General features: G+C 40.8%; 1 protein-coding gene across 1 annotated transcript in view; it reads left to right on the top strand.

The window, feature by feature from the left end:
* kcnd1 (potassium voltage-gated channel, Shal-related subfamily, member 1) overlaps positions 1-17,373 on the top strand; it is a 72,128-nt gene extending 54,755 nt beyond the window's left edge. The window contains exons 3-7 of the mRNA XM_021616066.2: positions 8,270-8,432; positions 8,711-8,794; positions 13,693-13,788; positions 14,349-14,596; positions 15,155-17,373. Coding sequence (XP_021471741.1) covers positions 8,270-8,432; positions 8,711-8,794; positions 13,693-13,788; positions 14,349-14,596; positions 15,155-15,356 — 793 coding nt within the window. The 3' untranslated portion in view covers positions 15,357-17,373. The remainder of the gene's footprint in view (positions 1-8,269; positions 8,433-8,710; positions 8,795-13,692; positions 13,789-14,348; positions 14,597-15,154) is intronic.
* The last annotated feature ends 400 nt before the right edge of the window (positions 17,374-17,773 follow it).

Here is a 17,773-nt window from a genome sequence, read left to right as displayed (position 1 = left end):
TAGTTTCTTCTTAAATGTTTTTAGTTTTTAGGGATGCAACTGCATCTAGGGTATTGGGCAAGGTTAAATTGAGTTCCTCAGTTAGGTGGTTAACTGATTTTTGTCCTCTGATGTCCCTGGGTAGGCAGAGGGAGTCTGGAAGGGCATCAAGGAATCTTTGTGTTGTCTGAGAATTTATAGCACGACTTTTGATGGTCCTTGTTTGGGGTCTGAGCAGATTATTTGTTGCGATTGCAAACGTAATAAAATGGTGGTCCAATAGTCCAGGATTATGAGGAAGAACATTAAGATCCACAACATTTATTCCATGGAACAAAACTAGGTCCAGAGTATGACTGTGGCAGTGAGTAGGTCCGGAGACATGTTGGACAAAACCCACTGAGTCGAGGATGGCTCTGAAAGCCTTTTGGAGTGGAGTTTCAGTCAGGCCAATCACATCAAGATTATGATCAGTCATTAGTTCATTGACTATAACTGCCATGGAAGTGAGGGATCTAACATTAAGTAGCCCTATTTTGAGATGGCAGGTATCACATTCTCTTTCAATAATGGCAGGAATGGAGGAGGTCTTTATTCCAGTGAGATTGCTAAGGCGAACACCATCATGTTTAGTTTTGCCCAACCTAGGTCGAGGCACAGACACGGTCTCAATGGGGATATCTGAGCTGACTACACTGACTGTGCTAGTGGCAGGCTCCACTAAGCTGGCAGGCTGGCTAACAGCCTGCTGCCTGGCCTGGACCCTATCTCATTGTGGAGCTAGGGGAGTTCGAGCCCTCTATATGTTCGTAGATAAGATGAGAGCACCCCTCCAGCTAGGATGGAGTCCGTCACTCCTCAACAGGCCAGTACTGTATGTCATCATTTTTTCTGTATTATGTTCCCCAAAAAAATTGGTTCAGAGATTCAATAACAGACAATTCTCAAACAGTATCACTTCCCACGTAGGGGTTGTAATTCCTATGTTACTCATGTTGTCATTCCTACTACAGAGTGCTGCGAATGATTAGGGTACCCATGGTGGCTGATAAATTTAAATGTACCACTCTGTCCTAAGATAGGACTACAGCTGTTTATCGAAAGAGGAAAATACTTTCTAATTTATTTGAGTGAATCACGATTTTAAATAGACCATGAATAATGATTCTCCATTGCATGATCTTTTCATTAATCAACCACCAGACCACTATGGGGATTTAATGTGCCATAAAATCTTTAATTTTCTTTAGACAGTGAAAACACAAATACAAATGTACTCATTCACATCTAAACACACTTTAATACCCTTGGCTGTGGTTAGTATTAAGGTGACAGGTCAGCTTTTCATGATCAGTCCAGCAAATTGCACAGGCTGTAGACAGGCAGCATTAAATAGCCTGGTTATCTATATGGGACACATGCTCTGCTCTCTCTCTCCCTCTACCCAGCATCACAAAACAACCGATCTCAACAGCAACCTTCGAGGCTCCAGCAACACAGAGTGCTGCTCACTGCTAACACTGATTGAATGTCCTTACCTGTTTCAGCGCCCATGTTAATGCTGTGATAAAGTTAATGTTTTATGGAATGTCTTTATGGAATCACTCATACATACATTTATGTTATGCTGCTGTTCTGAATGCTGTTGTCAGGGCACCCTTCTGTGTTTCAGTCCTGTTGGAAGTTTAACAGAGTGACGGTCATAAGTCACAGACTTATTGTTAATATCCGGGAATTATTAATATGATTTTAACAGATTTTGTCCGAGGCAAATCACCTCAACTACACAGCATGTGGACATCACTGAAGGAATCCAAGTCCACAATGATCCACACTTCAAAGTCAAAGTAATTTTTAAAATGTTTATTAAACAGTTTTTTTTTTCTCTTACCCAAATAGAATTTGTACAATTGTAATCAAAGTGAGGGGGGTGGTTGTCCCATCCCAGCAATTTCAATGTCTATGAATACCGCAGGTCTATTAGTTGCTGACACTTTCTGTCAATAAATCATTGGTCATACCGTAACTAAACAGAGAGCATTCTCTTAGTGGTATCCAGGTGTGCTCCTGTAATCATTAACATTGTCAGCTAACCAAGGGGAAGTCCTTCCTCTGTTTAATTCCCAGGCACTTGACATTTGCCTGTTCATTACCAAATGAGTCATTACCTGATGCAATCACTGATGAGCTCATTGTCCCCATTAGGTTTGAATAGGATGCATGTCAAGTGGTGCTTGTGGGTCTGTCACTTTGCATTAGCAGCTGTTTATCATGTACAGCAAATGAGTGTTTAACCAATCAGAGCTGCCGGACACAATCACCACTCCACTCACAACAAGTCAATATCAGTTACACACCTTATGTGATAGTCAGTATTGAGTAGGTTAGCAATTTGAATTTATGGCCTAGTCAGACCATTACTCTGTTCCAGCTGGCTAATAGGTGTGTTTAGATACATACTGTTTGGTGTAGCACATAGAATTTTCGACCAAACATAACAATACTTTCTCAATTCCTGAAACGTTCATGTCTAGTTGCAGGGGGTTTGTTTGAATTTAGAAAATGCTCTGTTATTAAATTAAACGTTTTGCTCCATGTATTCGCCGCCATCTTGTCTATTTCAAATCTTCTCTCATTGATTGAGACAGGTGGGTGTCCACCCCAAAGTGCCGCATGTCATGATGACACTCACCTGTCTCGATAAAATTAGAGAATATTTTTTAATTTGAAAAAGATGGCGGCGTACACATTGTTGGATTGCTTGGTTAGCAAAACATTTAATAATGGAGTGTTTAAAATATTCAAGCAAACTCTCCAACTAGACATTGATAATAAGAAGACATTGGCTGTCTTCCAAGTCTGGAAAATAGGATGTCACCAAGTTAAGGTTGGTCGAAAATTTGGGGGCTCTCCGAGTGGCGCAGACGCCTAAGGCACTGCATCTCAGTGCTAGAGGCGTCACTACAGACCCTGATTCGATTCCAGGCTGTATCACAACCGGCCTTGATTGGGAGGCCAAAAGGGCGGCGCACAATTGGCCCAGCGTCGTCCGGGTTAGGGTTTGACCGGGGTAGGCTGACATTGTAAGTAAAAATGTGTTCTTAACTGACTTGCCTAGTTAAATAAGATAAAATAAAGAAATAAAGTTGGTAGAAAATGATCTGCTACTCCAACAGTACCTAACCTGTAACGGCTAATGGAGCATCGCCTTAGCCCGTTACAATCTGCTAGCTATGAGTAGGTAAGACTCACAATGAGTTTCAATCTGAGATGGTTGGTTCACCTTCGGTGACTCTGGCAAAAATGCTCCATTCTCCAATGGGCTTGTTTGTGGTCAGTGTTAAGATTTTCATTGGCTTTTCCCCGAACATTTTTTTCAGAGAGGATTATCCTCCAGTATGAGAATGCTGGATTGGAATGATTTGTCTCGTTTGAATCAGACCTTTTGGACACAGTTGATCATTTTCCTCAAGCTTGAAGTGCAACATATTGCACTTTTATTAGACACAAAAACATAGCCTTTGGGCTGGATACAAGGATCATGTACAAAACCTCTCTTTCAAAAATGTGAGCAGCCAAAATCAAGCCTTGATTGTAGAGACAGAATTGTGAAGAGGCCGGAATAAAGTGGTACATTGCCTGTAGTGCTGATGGTGATTCATATGAAGAGCATTGTACTGCATTCACATGACTGCCAAGAATATAAGGTAGCCATATAAATAATAGCTGATTAATCATGTGAAGCATTTTCCATGAAGGCTGTGAAAAAAAAAGGAAAAAAAGAAGAGTTAACAGTTTTCTGCGATTTCTCAGTTCACTATTCTCTCTCTACTCAATATCCCTGTGAACTACTGACAACCCTCCTTGACCCCTTTCAGTACCCACATCTAGGCCAGGCTGCCTCTCTCTCGCTCTCCCCCACGGGCATCTGTCTAAGACATTATTCTATTATGGGCAAATTAAAGAGCTAGGAAGCTCTTCATAATGCTGATGAGAAATGCATGGATATCACTGCATAAGAAAACATGGAGACACTGACACTGAACTGACCTGTGCACAGTAGTATTCTGTTTTTGTCTCAAATATTTCTTTTGTATTCTATTAATTCCTGTGTTCAATCTACTGTAAATGTGTTATTGTTAAAATATATAACAATTATAATTATATAGTATAGCTTTCATAGCATGATATCAATGAGCATTAACATACAGTACCAGTCAAAAGTTTGGACACACCTACTCATTCAAGGGTTTTTCTTTATTTTTACTATTTTCTACATATATTTTATATTTGAGATTCTTCAAAGTAGCCACCCTTTGCAATGATGACAGCTTTGCACACACTTGGCATTCTCTCAACCAGCTTCGTGAGGAATGCTTTTCCAACAGTCTTGAAGGAGTTCCCACATATGCTGAGCACTTGTTGGCTACTTTTCCTTCACTCTGCGGTCCAACTCATCCCAAACCATCTCAATTGGGTGGAGGTCGAGTGATTGTGGAAGCCAGGTTATCTGATGCAATACTCCATCACTCTCCTTCTTGGTCAAATAGACCTTACACAGCCTGGAGGTGTGGTTTGAGTCATTGTCCTAATGTAAAACAAATGATGGTCCTGCTAAGTGCAAACCAGATGGGATGGCGTGTCGCTGCAGAATGCTGTGGTAGCCATGCTGGTTAACTGTGCCTTGAATTCTAAATAAATCCCTCACAGTGTCACCTCACACACCATCACAACTGCTCCTCCATGCTTCATGATGGGAACCACATATGCAGAGATCATCCGTTCACCTACTCTGCGTCTCACAAAGACACAGCTGTTGGAACCAAAAATCTCAAATTTGGACTCATCAGACCAAAGGACAGATTTCTAACGGTCTAATGTCCATTTATCGTGTTTCTTGGACCAAGCAAGTTTCTTCTTCTTATTGGTGTCCTTTAGTATTGGTTTCTTTGAAGAAATTCGACCATGAATGCCTGATTTTTGCAGTCTCCTCTGAACAGTTGATGTTGTGTCTGTTACTTGAACTCTGTGAAGCAATCTGAGGTGCAGTTAACTCTAATGAACTCATCCTCTGCAGCAGAGGTAACTCTGTGTCATGTACTGTCATGTTGTGTCTTGTTTCTGTCCTTTCCCTTCACCCTGTCTCCCTCTGCTGGTCGTTGTTAGGTTACCTTTTCTCCTCCTCTTTCCCCCAGCTGTGCCTTGTCTCCTCCTAACTACCTCGTCACCCCTTTTCCCACCTGTTCCCTTTTTCCCTCTGATTAGGTCCCTATATCTCTCTCTGTTTCTGCTCCTGTCTTTGTCGGATTCTTGTTTGTGTTTCATGCCTGAACCAGACTGTCGTCATGTTTGCTGTAACTTTGTCCTGTCCTGTCGGAATCTGCCGGTCCATCTGAGCCTACCTATGTTTGGTAATTAAAGAAGCCCTGTTTACGTTAGTTCGCTTTTGGGTCCTCATTCACGCACCTTAACACTCTGGGTCTTCCTTTCCTGTGGCTGTCCTCTTGAGAGCCACTTTCATCATAGCGCTTGATGGTTTTTGCGACTACACTTGAAGATACTTTCAAAGTTCTTGACATTTTCTGCATTGACTGACCTTCATGTCTTAAAGTAACAATGGACTGTCATTTGTCTTTGCTTATTTGAGCTGTTCTTGCCATAATATATAATTGGTATTTTATCAAATAGAGCTATCTTCTGTATACCACCCCTACCTTGTCACAACCCAACTGATTGGCTCAAATGCATTAAGAAGGAAAGAAATTCCACAAATTAACTTTTAACAATGCACACCTGTTAATTGAAATTCATTCCAGGACTACCTTGTGAAGCTGGTTGAGAGAATGCCATGAGTGTGCAAAGCTGTCATCAAGGCAAAAGGCAAACTTTGAAGAATCTCAAATGTAAAATATATTTTGATTTGATTAATACTTTTTTGGTTGCTACATGATTCCATATGTGTTATTGCATAGTTGTGATGTCTTTACCATTATTCTACAATGTAGTAATAGTAAAAATAAAGAAAACCCTTGAATGAGTAGGTGTGTCCAAACTTTTGACTGGTACTGTATATAACTTGTTCTCTTGCTTATCTTTGAACCGAGGGCCATCTGCAGAGATCCTGCCATTCAATCATTTGGACGTTTTCCAATGCGAAACTAGATTAGAGGCTGGAGTTGATGTAGATTGGTCCAGGGAGCACAGAGCCCCTTATGGGCTATTGAACGGAGGGAAGTAGGGAACACAACAATAGACAACATCTTCACATAAAAAGAAGGCAGCAGGTAGTATTTTATCAAACACTTTGTCTTATGGTCTCGATGAGTGCTTTTTTTGATGTTCCCCCTCCTTATTCTGCCGGGTTTGAGATAGCCGTCTTGCCTCCTAGCTAACTTGCAATCGGATAAAACGTTGCTAACATTAATCTATTTTTAAATTCAAAGGGGAAACAGTTGGCTGTAAAATGTATTAGGATCAGACCTAGAATGAATTTGAATGATATGGTAGGAAAAAAATGTCCCTTAGGCATTTGCTTATGATATATAATTTAACTTGTATAATAATAAACGTGAGTCTCATTATGAGCATGTAATTTCTGTCATGAATGAAGATATACCGTATGTAAGTACAGTATCAACATACTAAACCAAACACTACTACAACCACCACCTCCACCATCTTCACTACAGCTCTACTTTAACAGAGCTATTGCAGCCGCTCGGATGGTTGGAACTAGCTGATGCTCCCTCAGCACTATGATGGTGTGCTGCAGTAACTACAGTATGAGGCACAAACAATTGCTCAAAATGGTGCTGATCTAAATGACTTGAGTGGTTTACAAATGTCCCCAGTCCAGAGAAACTCTATTAGCTTTCCCATCAACTGTACAGTAATCTTTCTCAGTTTCCCCCTGTAATTATCCAGAACTAATTTCAACTGTATGGCTTGAGGAGTCCATCAGTAGCTTCAAATTAAAGCAGTAAATCAAATCTGTTTTTAAGACAGAAAATTCATATTTTTCCATTATGGGTTATATGCGTATCAATGTTTCTCCGATCAATATTCTACTCTAACAGTGACTGACTATTAATGCATGCGGATCACAGTATCTTCATGCTTGTTTTTGTACCTGCAGAATGTCGTCAAAAAGGCAACCCGTTGTGAATAGAGTACATACAGTAGTACCACTATGCACTTGTATTGTTAGTGGTCCAAAGTGCAGACAGTGCCACAGCTGCCATACTGTATGTGTCTTACAGCAGGGAAGTTTGTTGTGCATTTATCATTTATGTAAATAGCCCCTTCAAGAAATCTATCCAGTGACAGTGACAGCCAGATGGGCAAAACAAAACAAACCTTTTGGTCTTTACATGATTTGAAAGACAAACGTTCCATGAGTGAATGATGCTAACAGGTTTGTGGTGTTTATCTCTGACAGTAGCCCCCTGCCATGTTGGGACACAGCATGTCTATGTAGGCCTTATTGTAATGGGAAAGCTTGCTGATCAGGAGGCAGGCGGCATATTCCTCCACTGCACAGCAATGGCCATGATGAAAGTGGGAAATGTTGGCTCCACCACACCTGTCTGGCTTCTGACATCACTCCCCTATTATTGCTTTGTAACAGTCATTCAGCTCAGCACCAGTGAATTATGGAGTAAGCTAGGCCAATCAGAGGTGAGATGGTGTAATACACTATATGAGGCAACCACCAGCAACTTGCGTATGTGCGTGTATGTGCGCGACTGTGCACGTGCATGTGTGCATGTACAGTATGTGTGTGTTCAGTGAGAGTGAAGGAGAGAGACACAAATGGTCTACTTAATTGCTCTGGCGTGATCCCTCTCAGTCATGGCAATCAGTCTTTCTTAAATGAGGTGTTCAGTTGCAAAGATGAGTTTCTGAGTTTTGACAAGTAATGTATGATGTAATCAAATGTTCACACAAGCACAATGAAAACTTGTCACAATGGATTTATTGAAGTCTTACTAGTGAAGTGAGAGTAATTGTGTTGATTTCATTTTCTTGTCACCCTATGAGTTTTTTCACAGGTGTTAGAGTGTCAGACCTGTCATCTATTTCAGGCACATTTCTTTTTTGATTTCAGAGCCATTCTAAAGTCCAAGACAGGATGATTGACACGTTTACACTCACAACCATTATTTTGTGTCTCTGCCTGTATACACTGCGATGCTGAGATATAACTGTTCTGTCTCACTAGTCACAGTAATGACCTGAGAGGAGCGTTCCTCACATTAATCCCCCACTGGCGTGTTGTTGCTGTTTGCAGATATGGAGACATGGTTCCAGACTCCATAGCGGGCAAGATATTTGGCTCCATCTGCTCCCTCAGTGGCGTGCTGGTGATTGCTCTACCTGTGCCTGTTATAGTCTCCAACTTCGCAAGGATCTACCACCAGAACCAAAGGGCAGATAAGATGAGGGCACAGCAGGTAAGAGAGAGAGAGAGGCGTGATGTCATTCTCATCATCTGCATGTCAGTTTGTTGTGAAGGTCGACAGACCCTTTGCTGTAATGTATCCTATGTATGATAGGGTTCTATCCTTACTAGGTGTGCTTGTCAGGCAAATGCCGATTGGAAAGCTACAAGAATTCACACTGTCTTGTGAAATGTCCGTTTTGTATTTATTCCCCAGATATTGCTCACTGGGTTGTATGTGGAGCAAATGCTGACACAGGCATTTCTATCCAATTCTTTTCCATTCTCCAGAAAGTGCGCCAGGCAAGGATTCGAATGGCTAAAAAAGGGGCCACCAATGCATTCTTGCAGCACAAAGAGGATGGGGGATTGCAGGTAAGCAATACACATGAGCAAATGTTTCCTTATGCTCATATGGAGAATCATAGTTATTTCACTGGGGTATGTTTGGATTTCACATGTACAGCATACAGTATTTCACCTAAAGTATGTCTAAATATATATAGTAGCACACTCTCATCAGGGTCTGAGCAAAGTAGGGAAGAGTCCATGGCAAAAGGGTGAATTCCTACTTTAATGCTTTTAGCAGAGGTTCTGGACTGATAAGATAAAGCATTTGGAGTTCAGCTTTGTGACAAAACAAAATGGCACTAAAGCTTTTCTCTTTTCTGGAGATAGTTTTGTTGCCATGGCATCATTAATTGTTCCTTTAACTGTAGCTTATTCTTGGCCAATAATAACTGGATTTACTTCAGAATCAGACAGATTGCTGTTCTCTCTTTCTCTCCCCCCCCCCCCCCCCTCTCTCTCTCTCAATTCTGGAACACCTCCCCGACACCAACATTTTCTGCTGTAGTTTCACCTACCTAATCTTTACATTACTTTACTGACTTTATTGTCCCCATGGGGAAATGTTGTTGCAGTGTCATGTACACGTTTAAAGAGGTGTTTAATTACAAAACAAATTGACAATACAACTTTCATAACAGTTACAAACCAATAAAAAGAGACTAGCCTGCTGGCCTTATCTGCATAATAATCTCATGTCATTATGATTGCCAATTTGAAAAACATATATATACATTTAAAAGAAAGATGAATTAATCTGCTGTCCCGGAACATCAAGCACATTGTAAGAATCAGTCAGCTTCAGTTTCAATGACATTTAAAATAACCGAATGCCACGTTGACAGTCATTCATATTTAATCCCAAACTTTCCTTTGATTAAATCTATCAGTCAGCACCAATAGTCCTGTAATAATGAAGGATGACTTGCTACACCAAATATCTATTATTTTCCCCTCAGAATGAATCTCATTCACAGTATGCAAATAAATTGTTTCAACCAATGATCCTACACCCTTAGAAAAAAAAGGTGCTATCTAAAAACAAAAAGGGGTCTTCGGTTGTCCCCATAGGAGAACCTTTGAATAACCCCTTTTGGTTCCAGGTATAACCCTTTTGGGTTCCATGTAGAACCCTTTCCCCAGAGGGTTCTACATGGAACCCAAAAGAGTTCTGTCTGCATTCAAAAAGGGTTATCCTATGGGGACAGCCGCAGAACCCATTTGGAACCCTTTTTTCTAAGAATGTATTGAGAGATCAGGGAGTCAGAGAACAGAAAGCAGAGGTTGTAGACAGGCGGTTTATGGACACACATAGGTAATTCACTAGTCTCCTGATTCACTATCCATCCTGAGCTGTTCATCTTTAAAGCAGTGAATTTTTTTTTGCCTCAGTTGTATTACCTCAGACTTCACCTAAATAAACATTCTAACATAGCGTATCTACAGGTAACTGCCAAAATAATGGAAACACTTCAGTAAATATGGGATACAAAGTATATTCAAAGCAGGTGGTTCCACACAGGTGTGGTTCCTGAGTTGATTAAGCAATTAAAATCCCATCATGCTTAGGGTAAAAATGCTGGGAAGGGCATTATTTTGGCTACCATAGCTATGCCCCCATAAGATGGCAATTTTGCCATCAGCAGGGCACGAGTGGTCACTGAATGGTTTGATGAGCATTAAAATGATGTAAACCATATGCCATGGCCGTCTCAGTCACCAGATCTCAACACAAGTGAATACTTATGGGAGATTCTGGTCTTCGCCTGAGACACCATTTTCCACCACCATCAACAAAACACCAAACTATGGAATTTTTTGTTGAAGAATGGTGTTGCATCCTTTCAATAGATTTCCAGACACTTGTAGAATCTATGCCAAGGTGTATTTAAACTGTTCTGGCTTGTGGTGGCCTAACACCCTATTAAGACACTTTATGTTGGTGTTTCCTTTATTTTGGCAATTTCTTGTACTTTTGTATCTCTTGTAAGGTTTTAAGTGCCTTTGAATGGGGTATGGTAGTAGGTGCCAGGCACACCGATTTGAGTGTGTCAAGAACTGCAACACTGCTGGGTTTTTCCACACTCAACAGTTTCCCGTGTGTATCAAGAATGGTCCACCACCCAAAGGACATCTGGCCAACTTGACACAGCTGTGGGAAGCATTGGAGTCAACATGGGCCAGCATCCCTGTTGAATGCTTTCGACACCTTGTAGAGTCCATGCCCCGGTGAATTGAGGCTGTTTTGGAGCCAAAAAGGGGTGCAACTCAATATTAGGAAGGTGTTGCTAATGTTTTGTACACTCATATATATATATATATATATATATATATATATATATATATATATATATATATATATATATATATATATATTGTCCGTATCCTATTTTGAAACGCCCTGTCCTATAGGGAATCTAGGCATTAGGTAACTATTCTAATGTTATCATCATTGCACGTAACATGCATAACCTCCTCACAGAGGTTTTACTCCATGTAATCATCAGTGCTTGACTTGGACTGACATTTTTTCATTTTAGCTAATTAGCCACTTTTCAAAGACTTACTACTTTTTTAGCTACTTTTGCAACTACGTAGCATGTTAGCTAAACCTTCCCCTAACCATAATCTTAACCCTTTAATCTAACTCCTAAACTTAACCCTAATCTTAACCCGTAACCCGTAACCCGTAACCCGTAACCCGTAACCCGTAACCCGTAACCCGTAACCCCTCACCCTAACCCCTAGCCTAGCTAACGTTAGCCATCTTGCTAATGTTAGCCAATTAACTAGAATTCGTAACATATAATATACGCTTTGCAAATTTGTAACATACTGTATAGTATGTTTTGCCAATTCATAACATATAATATGAATTGTAATTCGTAACATATCATACATATCATACATCATGGGTAATGGATATCCACAAATGAATACATACCATATGAAACGTAACATATCATACTAAATGGAGAGTCTCAGATTTACGTACAGAATAATACTAAATGCTCTGTGACCAGGTTGACATACAGTACTATGTGCATGGCAGACTAGTGTAGTTAGTAACTGTGTGTTATATCATACTCTCTATGATGCCAAATATGATTGAAGACAGCAATGCAACTGGAAGTATCTCCAGTAACATTCCTTAATAGCCATAGCCAGTGCAGGGAATTAAAGAAGGGCTCCCTCCCAGACATATTTCAGTATACTAATCTTGCTTCACCAAAGGAGGAGAGAGGGATATAAGAAGATGCCCATTCTGCTGATGTAACGAGTAGAGGTGGGAGAGGAGGAGGAGGAGGCACAGATGGGGAGGGATTGAATTCTCATCTTTACTATGCACCAGGTTGATTCCAGAGTAGTCTTTATTTCTTCTCAGCAGCTGAAAGCTACTATAATCCAATATTTACAATCCCAGAGTGAGAGGGTATTTTTTTCAGCACGGATCTATAAACCCATTACTAACAGGACTGCAGAGCTATTTATAAACCTAGAGGGGTTGTTTTTTCTCCCAGGTCTATCACAGCGTTGTATATTTTCCTGGTCCTCTTAGTCTTGCCTGCAGTATAGTCTCTATACCAGAGTCCCCCCCACAAACACCTATAGAACCATCTCCCCAATTTGACACCTCACTGTTTCCCGTAATATGGATCTTTAAAAAAACATTAGCATAAAGAATGCATGGCTTCCAGCCATAACCAAACTTAATCTATGAATCATGATTTGCAATGCTATCTCCCACAGTATTTTTATTTACAGTATGTTCCTCTTTTGATAAATTAGGACAAATATAGCCAATTCTGTCATATATTGCAAAACAAATAACCTAGGATTGAACTCTATCATGAGGACTGCATAATCCTATTCCAAATGACCGTGATTAACATTCATTTTAATCTACTGTATGAGGGATAGCTAGCAGTCTGTTTTCTACTTGATGTGATGTAATGTAATGTAATGCAAAACATTCTCTCAGATTTCCAATAGCTAACATGAAATGTTCAACCACTCATGCAATGTCACCGCAGTGCAGTGTTTTGTGCTGTTGTACACGGCAACATATAGACTGGTGCAGAACAGCAAAACCATGAACTAAAGAACACACTACTCACTTAATCCATCTCCTCTGTTATTCAGTGACCCAATAGAGCACGACTTCCAAAGGGCCAAAGCTAATTGTTTTTGTTTCTACTTAGGGACGATCTTATCGGACATGTCTGTAGTGAATCAAACAGATGTCCCTTAGCCCGCTGACACTGCAGCAGGTCTCCAGACTGGCTTTGTGACTAACATAGCTGTTTCCCTGCTCCCTCCCTCCCTCCCTCCCTCCCTCCCTCCCTCCCTCCCTCCCTCCCTCCCTCCCTCCCAGTCTGACACACTCTCTCTCAGTCTCACAGATAAGATCATCTCAATGTAGATGACTTTGACAGGCTGTTCGCCGTCTATTGCAATAATGATAGCGATCAACCACCTTGACCTAGAAATCTCAGCTTCACAGCCATATGTTTAACAAACCACAAAAAAATGCTTTTTAGGAAGCATCAGAGGGGGCACTGGTCCTCTGGGGTTCTGTGTGTCCGGGTGAACATCACTGGAGAGAGAGACCATGAACGGTCACTTACTGTACAATCAGACAGTCAAGGACAGTCACTCAGATGTATTTCCTTAGCCCTGTGGAGGCATACGGTCTACTCAGTAGTACTGTGTATGGTATTATTGTATCAATAAGAACTCATTCTACATTGTTTGTCGGGCAAAATCAAATCTCACATGTGTTTACAATGTTAAGTTTGCTTATCACAGCAATGCATTACCAGCTACTAATTCAACTATTAATGTCATTGTATTTTCACTTACAATATATTTTCATGTGGTGCCATGTTGGGCTAAGTGATTTGCTCTCTTGCTCTGTCCCTCAGGATGGTGATGGTGACAGCACACCTCTTTGTGTGAAGAACAGGTCCGCCTTTGAGCACCAACATCATCACCTATTGCACTGCTTGGAGAAAACCACAGTGAGTGCTCCTTTTTTGCCTGTTAACTATCTCATGGATCATTTTGTCTGATATAACTTTTTGTTCAAGGTGATCACTCACTTTGATGTACTTTATGCACACTCAGCAGTGTTATACTCATGATGTTTCACACTTTCAGCAGTTATGAGCAGCGATCACAGAATTACAAAAACTTTATTGTCCACGCAATGTGGAAATTTGTCTTTGGGCTTCACCACTTAAAAACAGACATTAAACACCATCAGGAGAACATCATCCTGGAGCTATAGCATGCAGAAACCTACAGCGAGTTCAAAGCTGTGAGGCTGATCAGAGGCCTTTTCTTTCTTTCTTTCTTTCTTTACTTAACCAGGAGAATCCCATTGAGACACAGAGTCTCTTTTACAAGGGTGATCTGGCCAAGAAGGCAGCAGTAGTCAATACATTATCAAAATGTACAACAAAGTAACACAATCCAGCCTGCAGGAAACATTTACACTCCTCCTGAACATCTTTGCCCCAGAGTTTTAAACTCACTGAGGGACATGATAGACATTTTTATTTCTTGTATGTTTCGACAGAATCACGAGTTCACCGATGAAGTCACCTACAGCGAGGTGTGTGTGACCGACTCATTGGGCTTCCGCACCAGCCGCAGCACTTCGCTGTCCAGCCAGCAGGGGGCCACCACAACCTGCTGCTCCCGCCGGGCCAAGAGGAGGGCCTTCCGCCTTGCCAACTCCACTGTCTCTGTCAGCCGGGGCAGTGTGCAGGAGCTGGACACGCTGCATGTCACCAAGACTCCTGCTGGTACCCAGTACCCACAGAGGTACTGTACCGCACACACCATCCACCTGTCCACCTGATCCAAGGAGCCCACCCCTCCCTTTCTATCTTTGCCCCACCACTAAATCACCTGTAGAGGCTGTTGATGTTTTAGTATATTTTACTCTGGCTGATTCATTGAAAATAACCTTCTGCTGATCCTGAATTACGAGCTGAGGCAAAGTTGTTCAAGCTCTGTTGCCTCTAACTATTTTGATGCTGTTGATGTTTGTCAAAACAACCTCATTTAATGATAAATGTACCAGAAGCCTAAAACCATGCAAAAAAATATTTTACATTTGTCACTGTAGCATGACTAATGATAGTTTATTGTTTAGAGAAACAGTTGATCATGGTGAGATTGCACTTGCATTTTTATACATAGTTGTTGTAGATGGATGTATCACTTTACAGAGAGTGGAAGAACAAATTACCTGTCTAGAATACACTGATCTACTTACAATGATTACACATAAGTCCACACAAAATTAACAAGTTGGGCTATTAAAATGAATATTGGCGTGCATTGTCTAACTTGATCTATGTGTGTGTGTCTGAGCAGTCGCTCCAGTCTAAATGCCAGGACTGAAAACCTGAAGCTGAACTGTGATGACTACACGGCAGCCATCATCAGTATCCCCACTCCCCCAGCCAACACTCCTGATGAGAGTCTACCTAACTCCCCCGCCATCCCTGGCATCCTACGCAACTCTCGCTCCAGTACCTTCAACACCCAGGAAACTGTCAAGATCTCCTCTTTATAACCCCCTGAAGCACAGGACCTTGACCCATTGCACAAAAGAAGAGGAAGGGGGCCCATCAGAGAAGAACATGGGAAAGAAGGACATTCAAGGATGATACCACACACTCTTTGCAAATGCTTCACTCCAATACCAACGTAATGTCTACTGAATAGAGGTAGGGCTAGCGTGAATCTTTTTCATTTATTCATTCATTTGATTTGAACCATCCATGTGACGTGCTGGGGAAGTTACTGTTACTGGTTGATCTTTTGGTCCAGGGAGTTACGGGGGGGTGGGGGAGTTAGTAAATTGAGTGAGTATCACAGAGACTCACGGAGACTGTGAGCTGAGCAGGAACAGATGACAGCGTGTGAAACAGGAATCTACATGCCTCTTGGACTCAGAGAACGGACACATATGGATGGTGTGGTTGGTAAGAGTGTTTTTCAACAATAATATACCCACCGTGGCATCGAAGGCCTTTTTACTTTTCAAGATATGCAACGTTAGAACAAGCAGGAAAAACGAATATACAGTACATAATGTGTGTCAAAAAATATTGCAGGGAGAGATTATACAGATGATGAATAATGACAAAATTATATTGATACATAAATACACCTTTAGAGAGAGAAATATTAGTTCTGCATTCTGCAATAGATTTCTTCACACAAACTCGGATGAAAATAAAGGAGTGATTGTTAGATGGTAGTGCATATGTAACATATTTTGTATCATACGTCTCTAAATCACATGCATCTTCAAACCTTACCAAAAAATGTCAGTGTAATGACGAGCTTACTACAGCTATGCATGTTCCTGTACAATAGATGGTGGAGAATAGAACTGCTGATATTAGTGGTGTCAGATATGACGAGCTCATAGGTTTTTTGCATGGTACCTTATTCTTTCCCGCAGAACAGTTAGTTGTATTTCTTTCTCCTGACAACATTGTGGAGTAATAATGATGTCACGTGCTGCACCAGAAGTGTACATTAGGTTAAAAAAAAAAAAAAGAATGAAATAAAAATATTGAGGCATGTTCCTCGCCAGAATGCGAAGTGGGTGCGTATGATTGTGTGGTCTGTGTGTGGTAGGTTGGGAGGACTTGTGTTTATTGATCACAAATATGCATGGATACCGTTGTAGGTATTTTACCTGTTTCTTTTGGGAAATAAAATGTAGAGGAGGGATTCAACAGCATCCATTGTCAATGAGAAAGAAATTCGTGAGAAGAGGTTACCAGTAAGAAAAGTTCACAGTTACCTTTCGTTGACTTCTCTTATTGTAATATTGTGTTACAGGGTTAAGTGTATGCAAGCCCGTTGATGGCTGTGTAATTGACAAACAACGTTTTTTGTTAAACATGCTAACATATCGGTGCTGCTACTGTACTTCATTGGACTTTACTGTTGTCATGGCTCCAGTTCTGTTTATGAGATCTGGTGTTTGCAATAACCGTTGTAATTATTTTACCGCAAACTTTGGCAAATCCTACTTTTTTTCTCGGATGATTATTATTTGCATAATATTGCAATGAAAGACTTCTCTGTAACTGTGCACTACAGCTGTTCTAAAGTTACTTTAGTATTTATTCATATAATGCAGATAGGAGTAGAATGAGCACTATGTCGACCTCACACATACTTGCTGACATTCATTTCCAAACATATATAGCGATATGATTCACATTATTTACACAATGTCGTTTTCTCATGGAAGTGACAACAGATGAGTAAAGTCGTGTCATATGCTTTATACGTGTATGCTGTATGAATACAACACACGTTTGATGGGAAGATTATATAGTAATTATAAGAAGCTTATACATACCACTCCTAATGAAGTGTTTACCTGACCCAATGATAAGTGACCGGATGTGTAGGCTCAGGAGAGGTGGCGCCAGCCGGTACTCAGTCAGCGATAGAGATGCACTGATTCCCTAGAGGACGACGAGCAGAACAGATCAAAAGCACAGTTGTCTATATTCTATTCCACAAATAAAGCAATTAGAATTCAGACAATTGTGTCGCCTTTTATTTTCAGTCTCCCAAAAAGAGAAGGGATAGACGCTTTGTTCCGGTGCTTCTTCCCCTGAATAATGGTGGTGTTTTTCTATTTTATCCATAATCCCCTCCATGGTAAGATTTAATTTGAGAAGTCACCAGTAGGGGAGGCTACAACATATGACGTAAAATATCCCCTTTCACCTTTACACTCAAATGACGGTAGACAATGATGACATTACCTCAATGTTTTTATTTCTAATTGATTCATTTCAATTATCAACAGTCTGTTTACATAGATAGTGCAGAATAAATACATTGCGGTGAAAATCTCAAGTACGGTATGCTTAGTTTTAGCCTACTGTGTGATCTGACCACTACATGACCTGTGTTGAGTAACCCTGTCCATCTCTGCGTGTATGGACCGGAACA

The sequence above is a fragment of the Oncorhynchus mykiss genome, chromosome 9 (genome assembly GCF_013265735.2).
Source record: "Oncorhynchus mykiss isolate Arlee chromosome 9, USDA_OmykA_1.1, whole genome shotgun sequence".
Lineage (NCBI taxonomy): Eukaryota > Metazoa > Chordata > Actinopteri > Salmoniformes > Salmonidae > Oncorhynchus > Oncorhynchus mykiss.
Note: the sequence above shows the minus strand (reverse complement) of the source record. Positions and strands in the feature narration are given on the sequence as shown.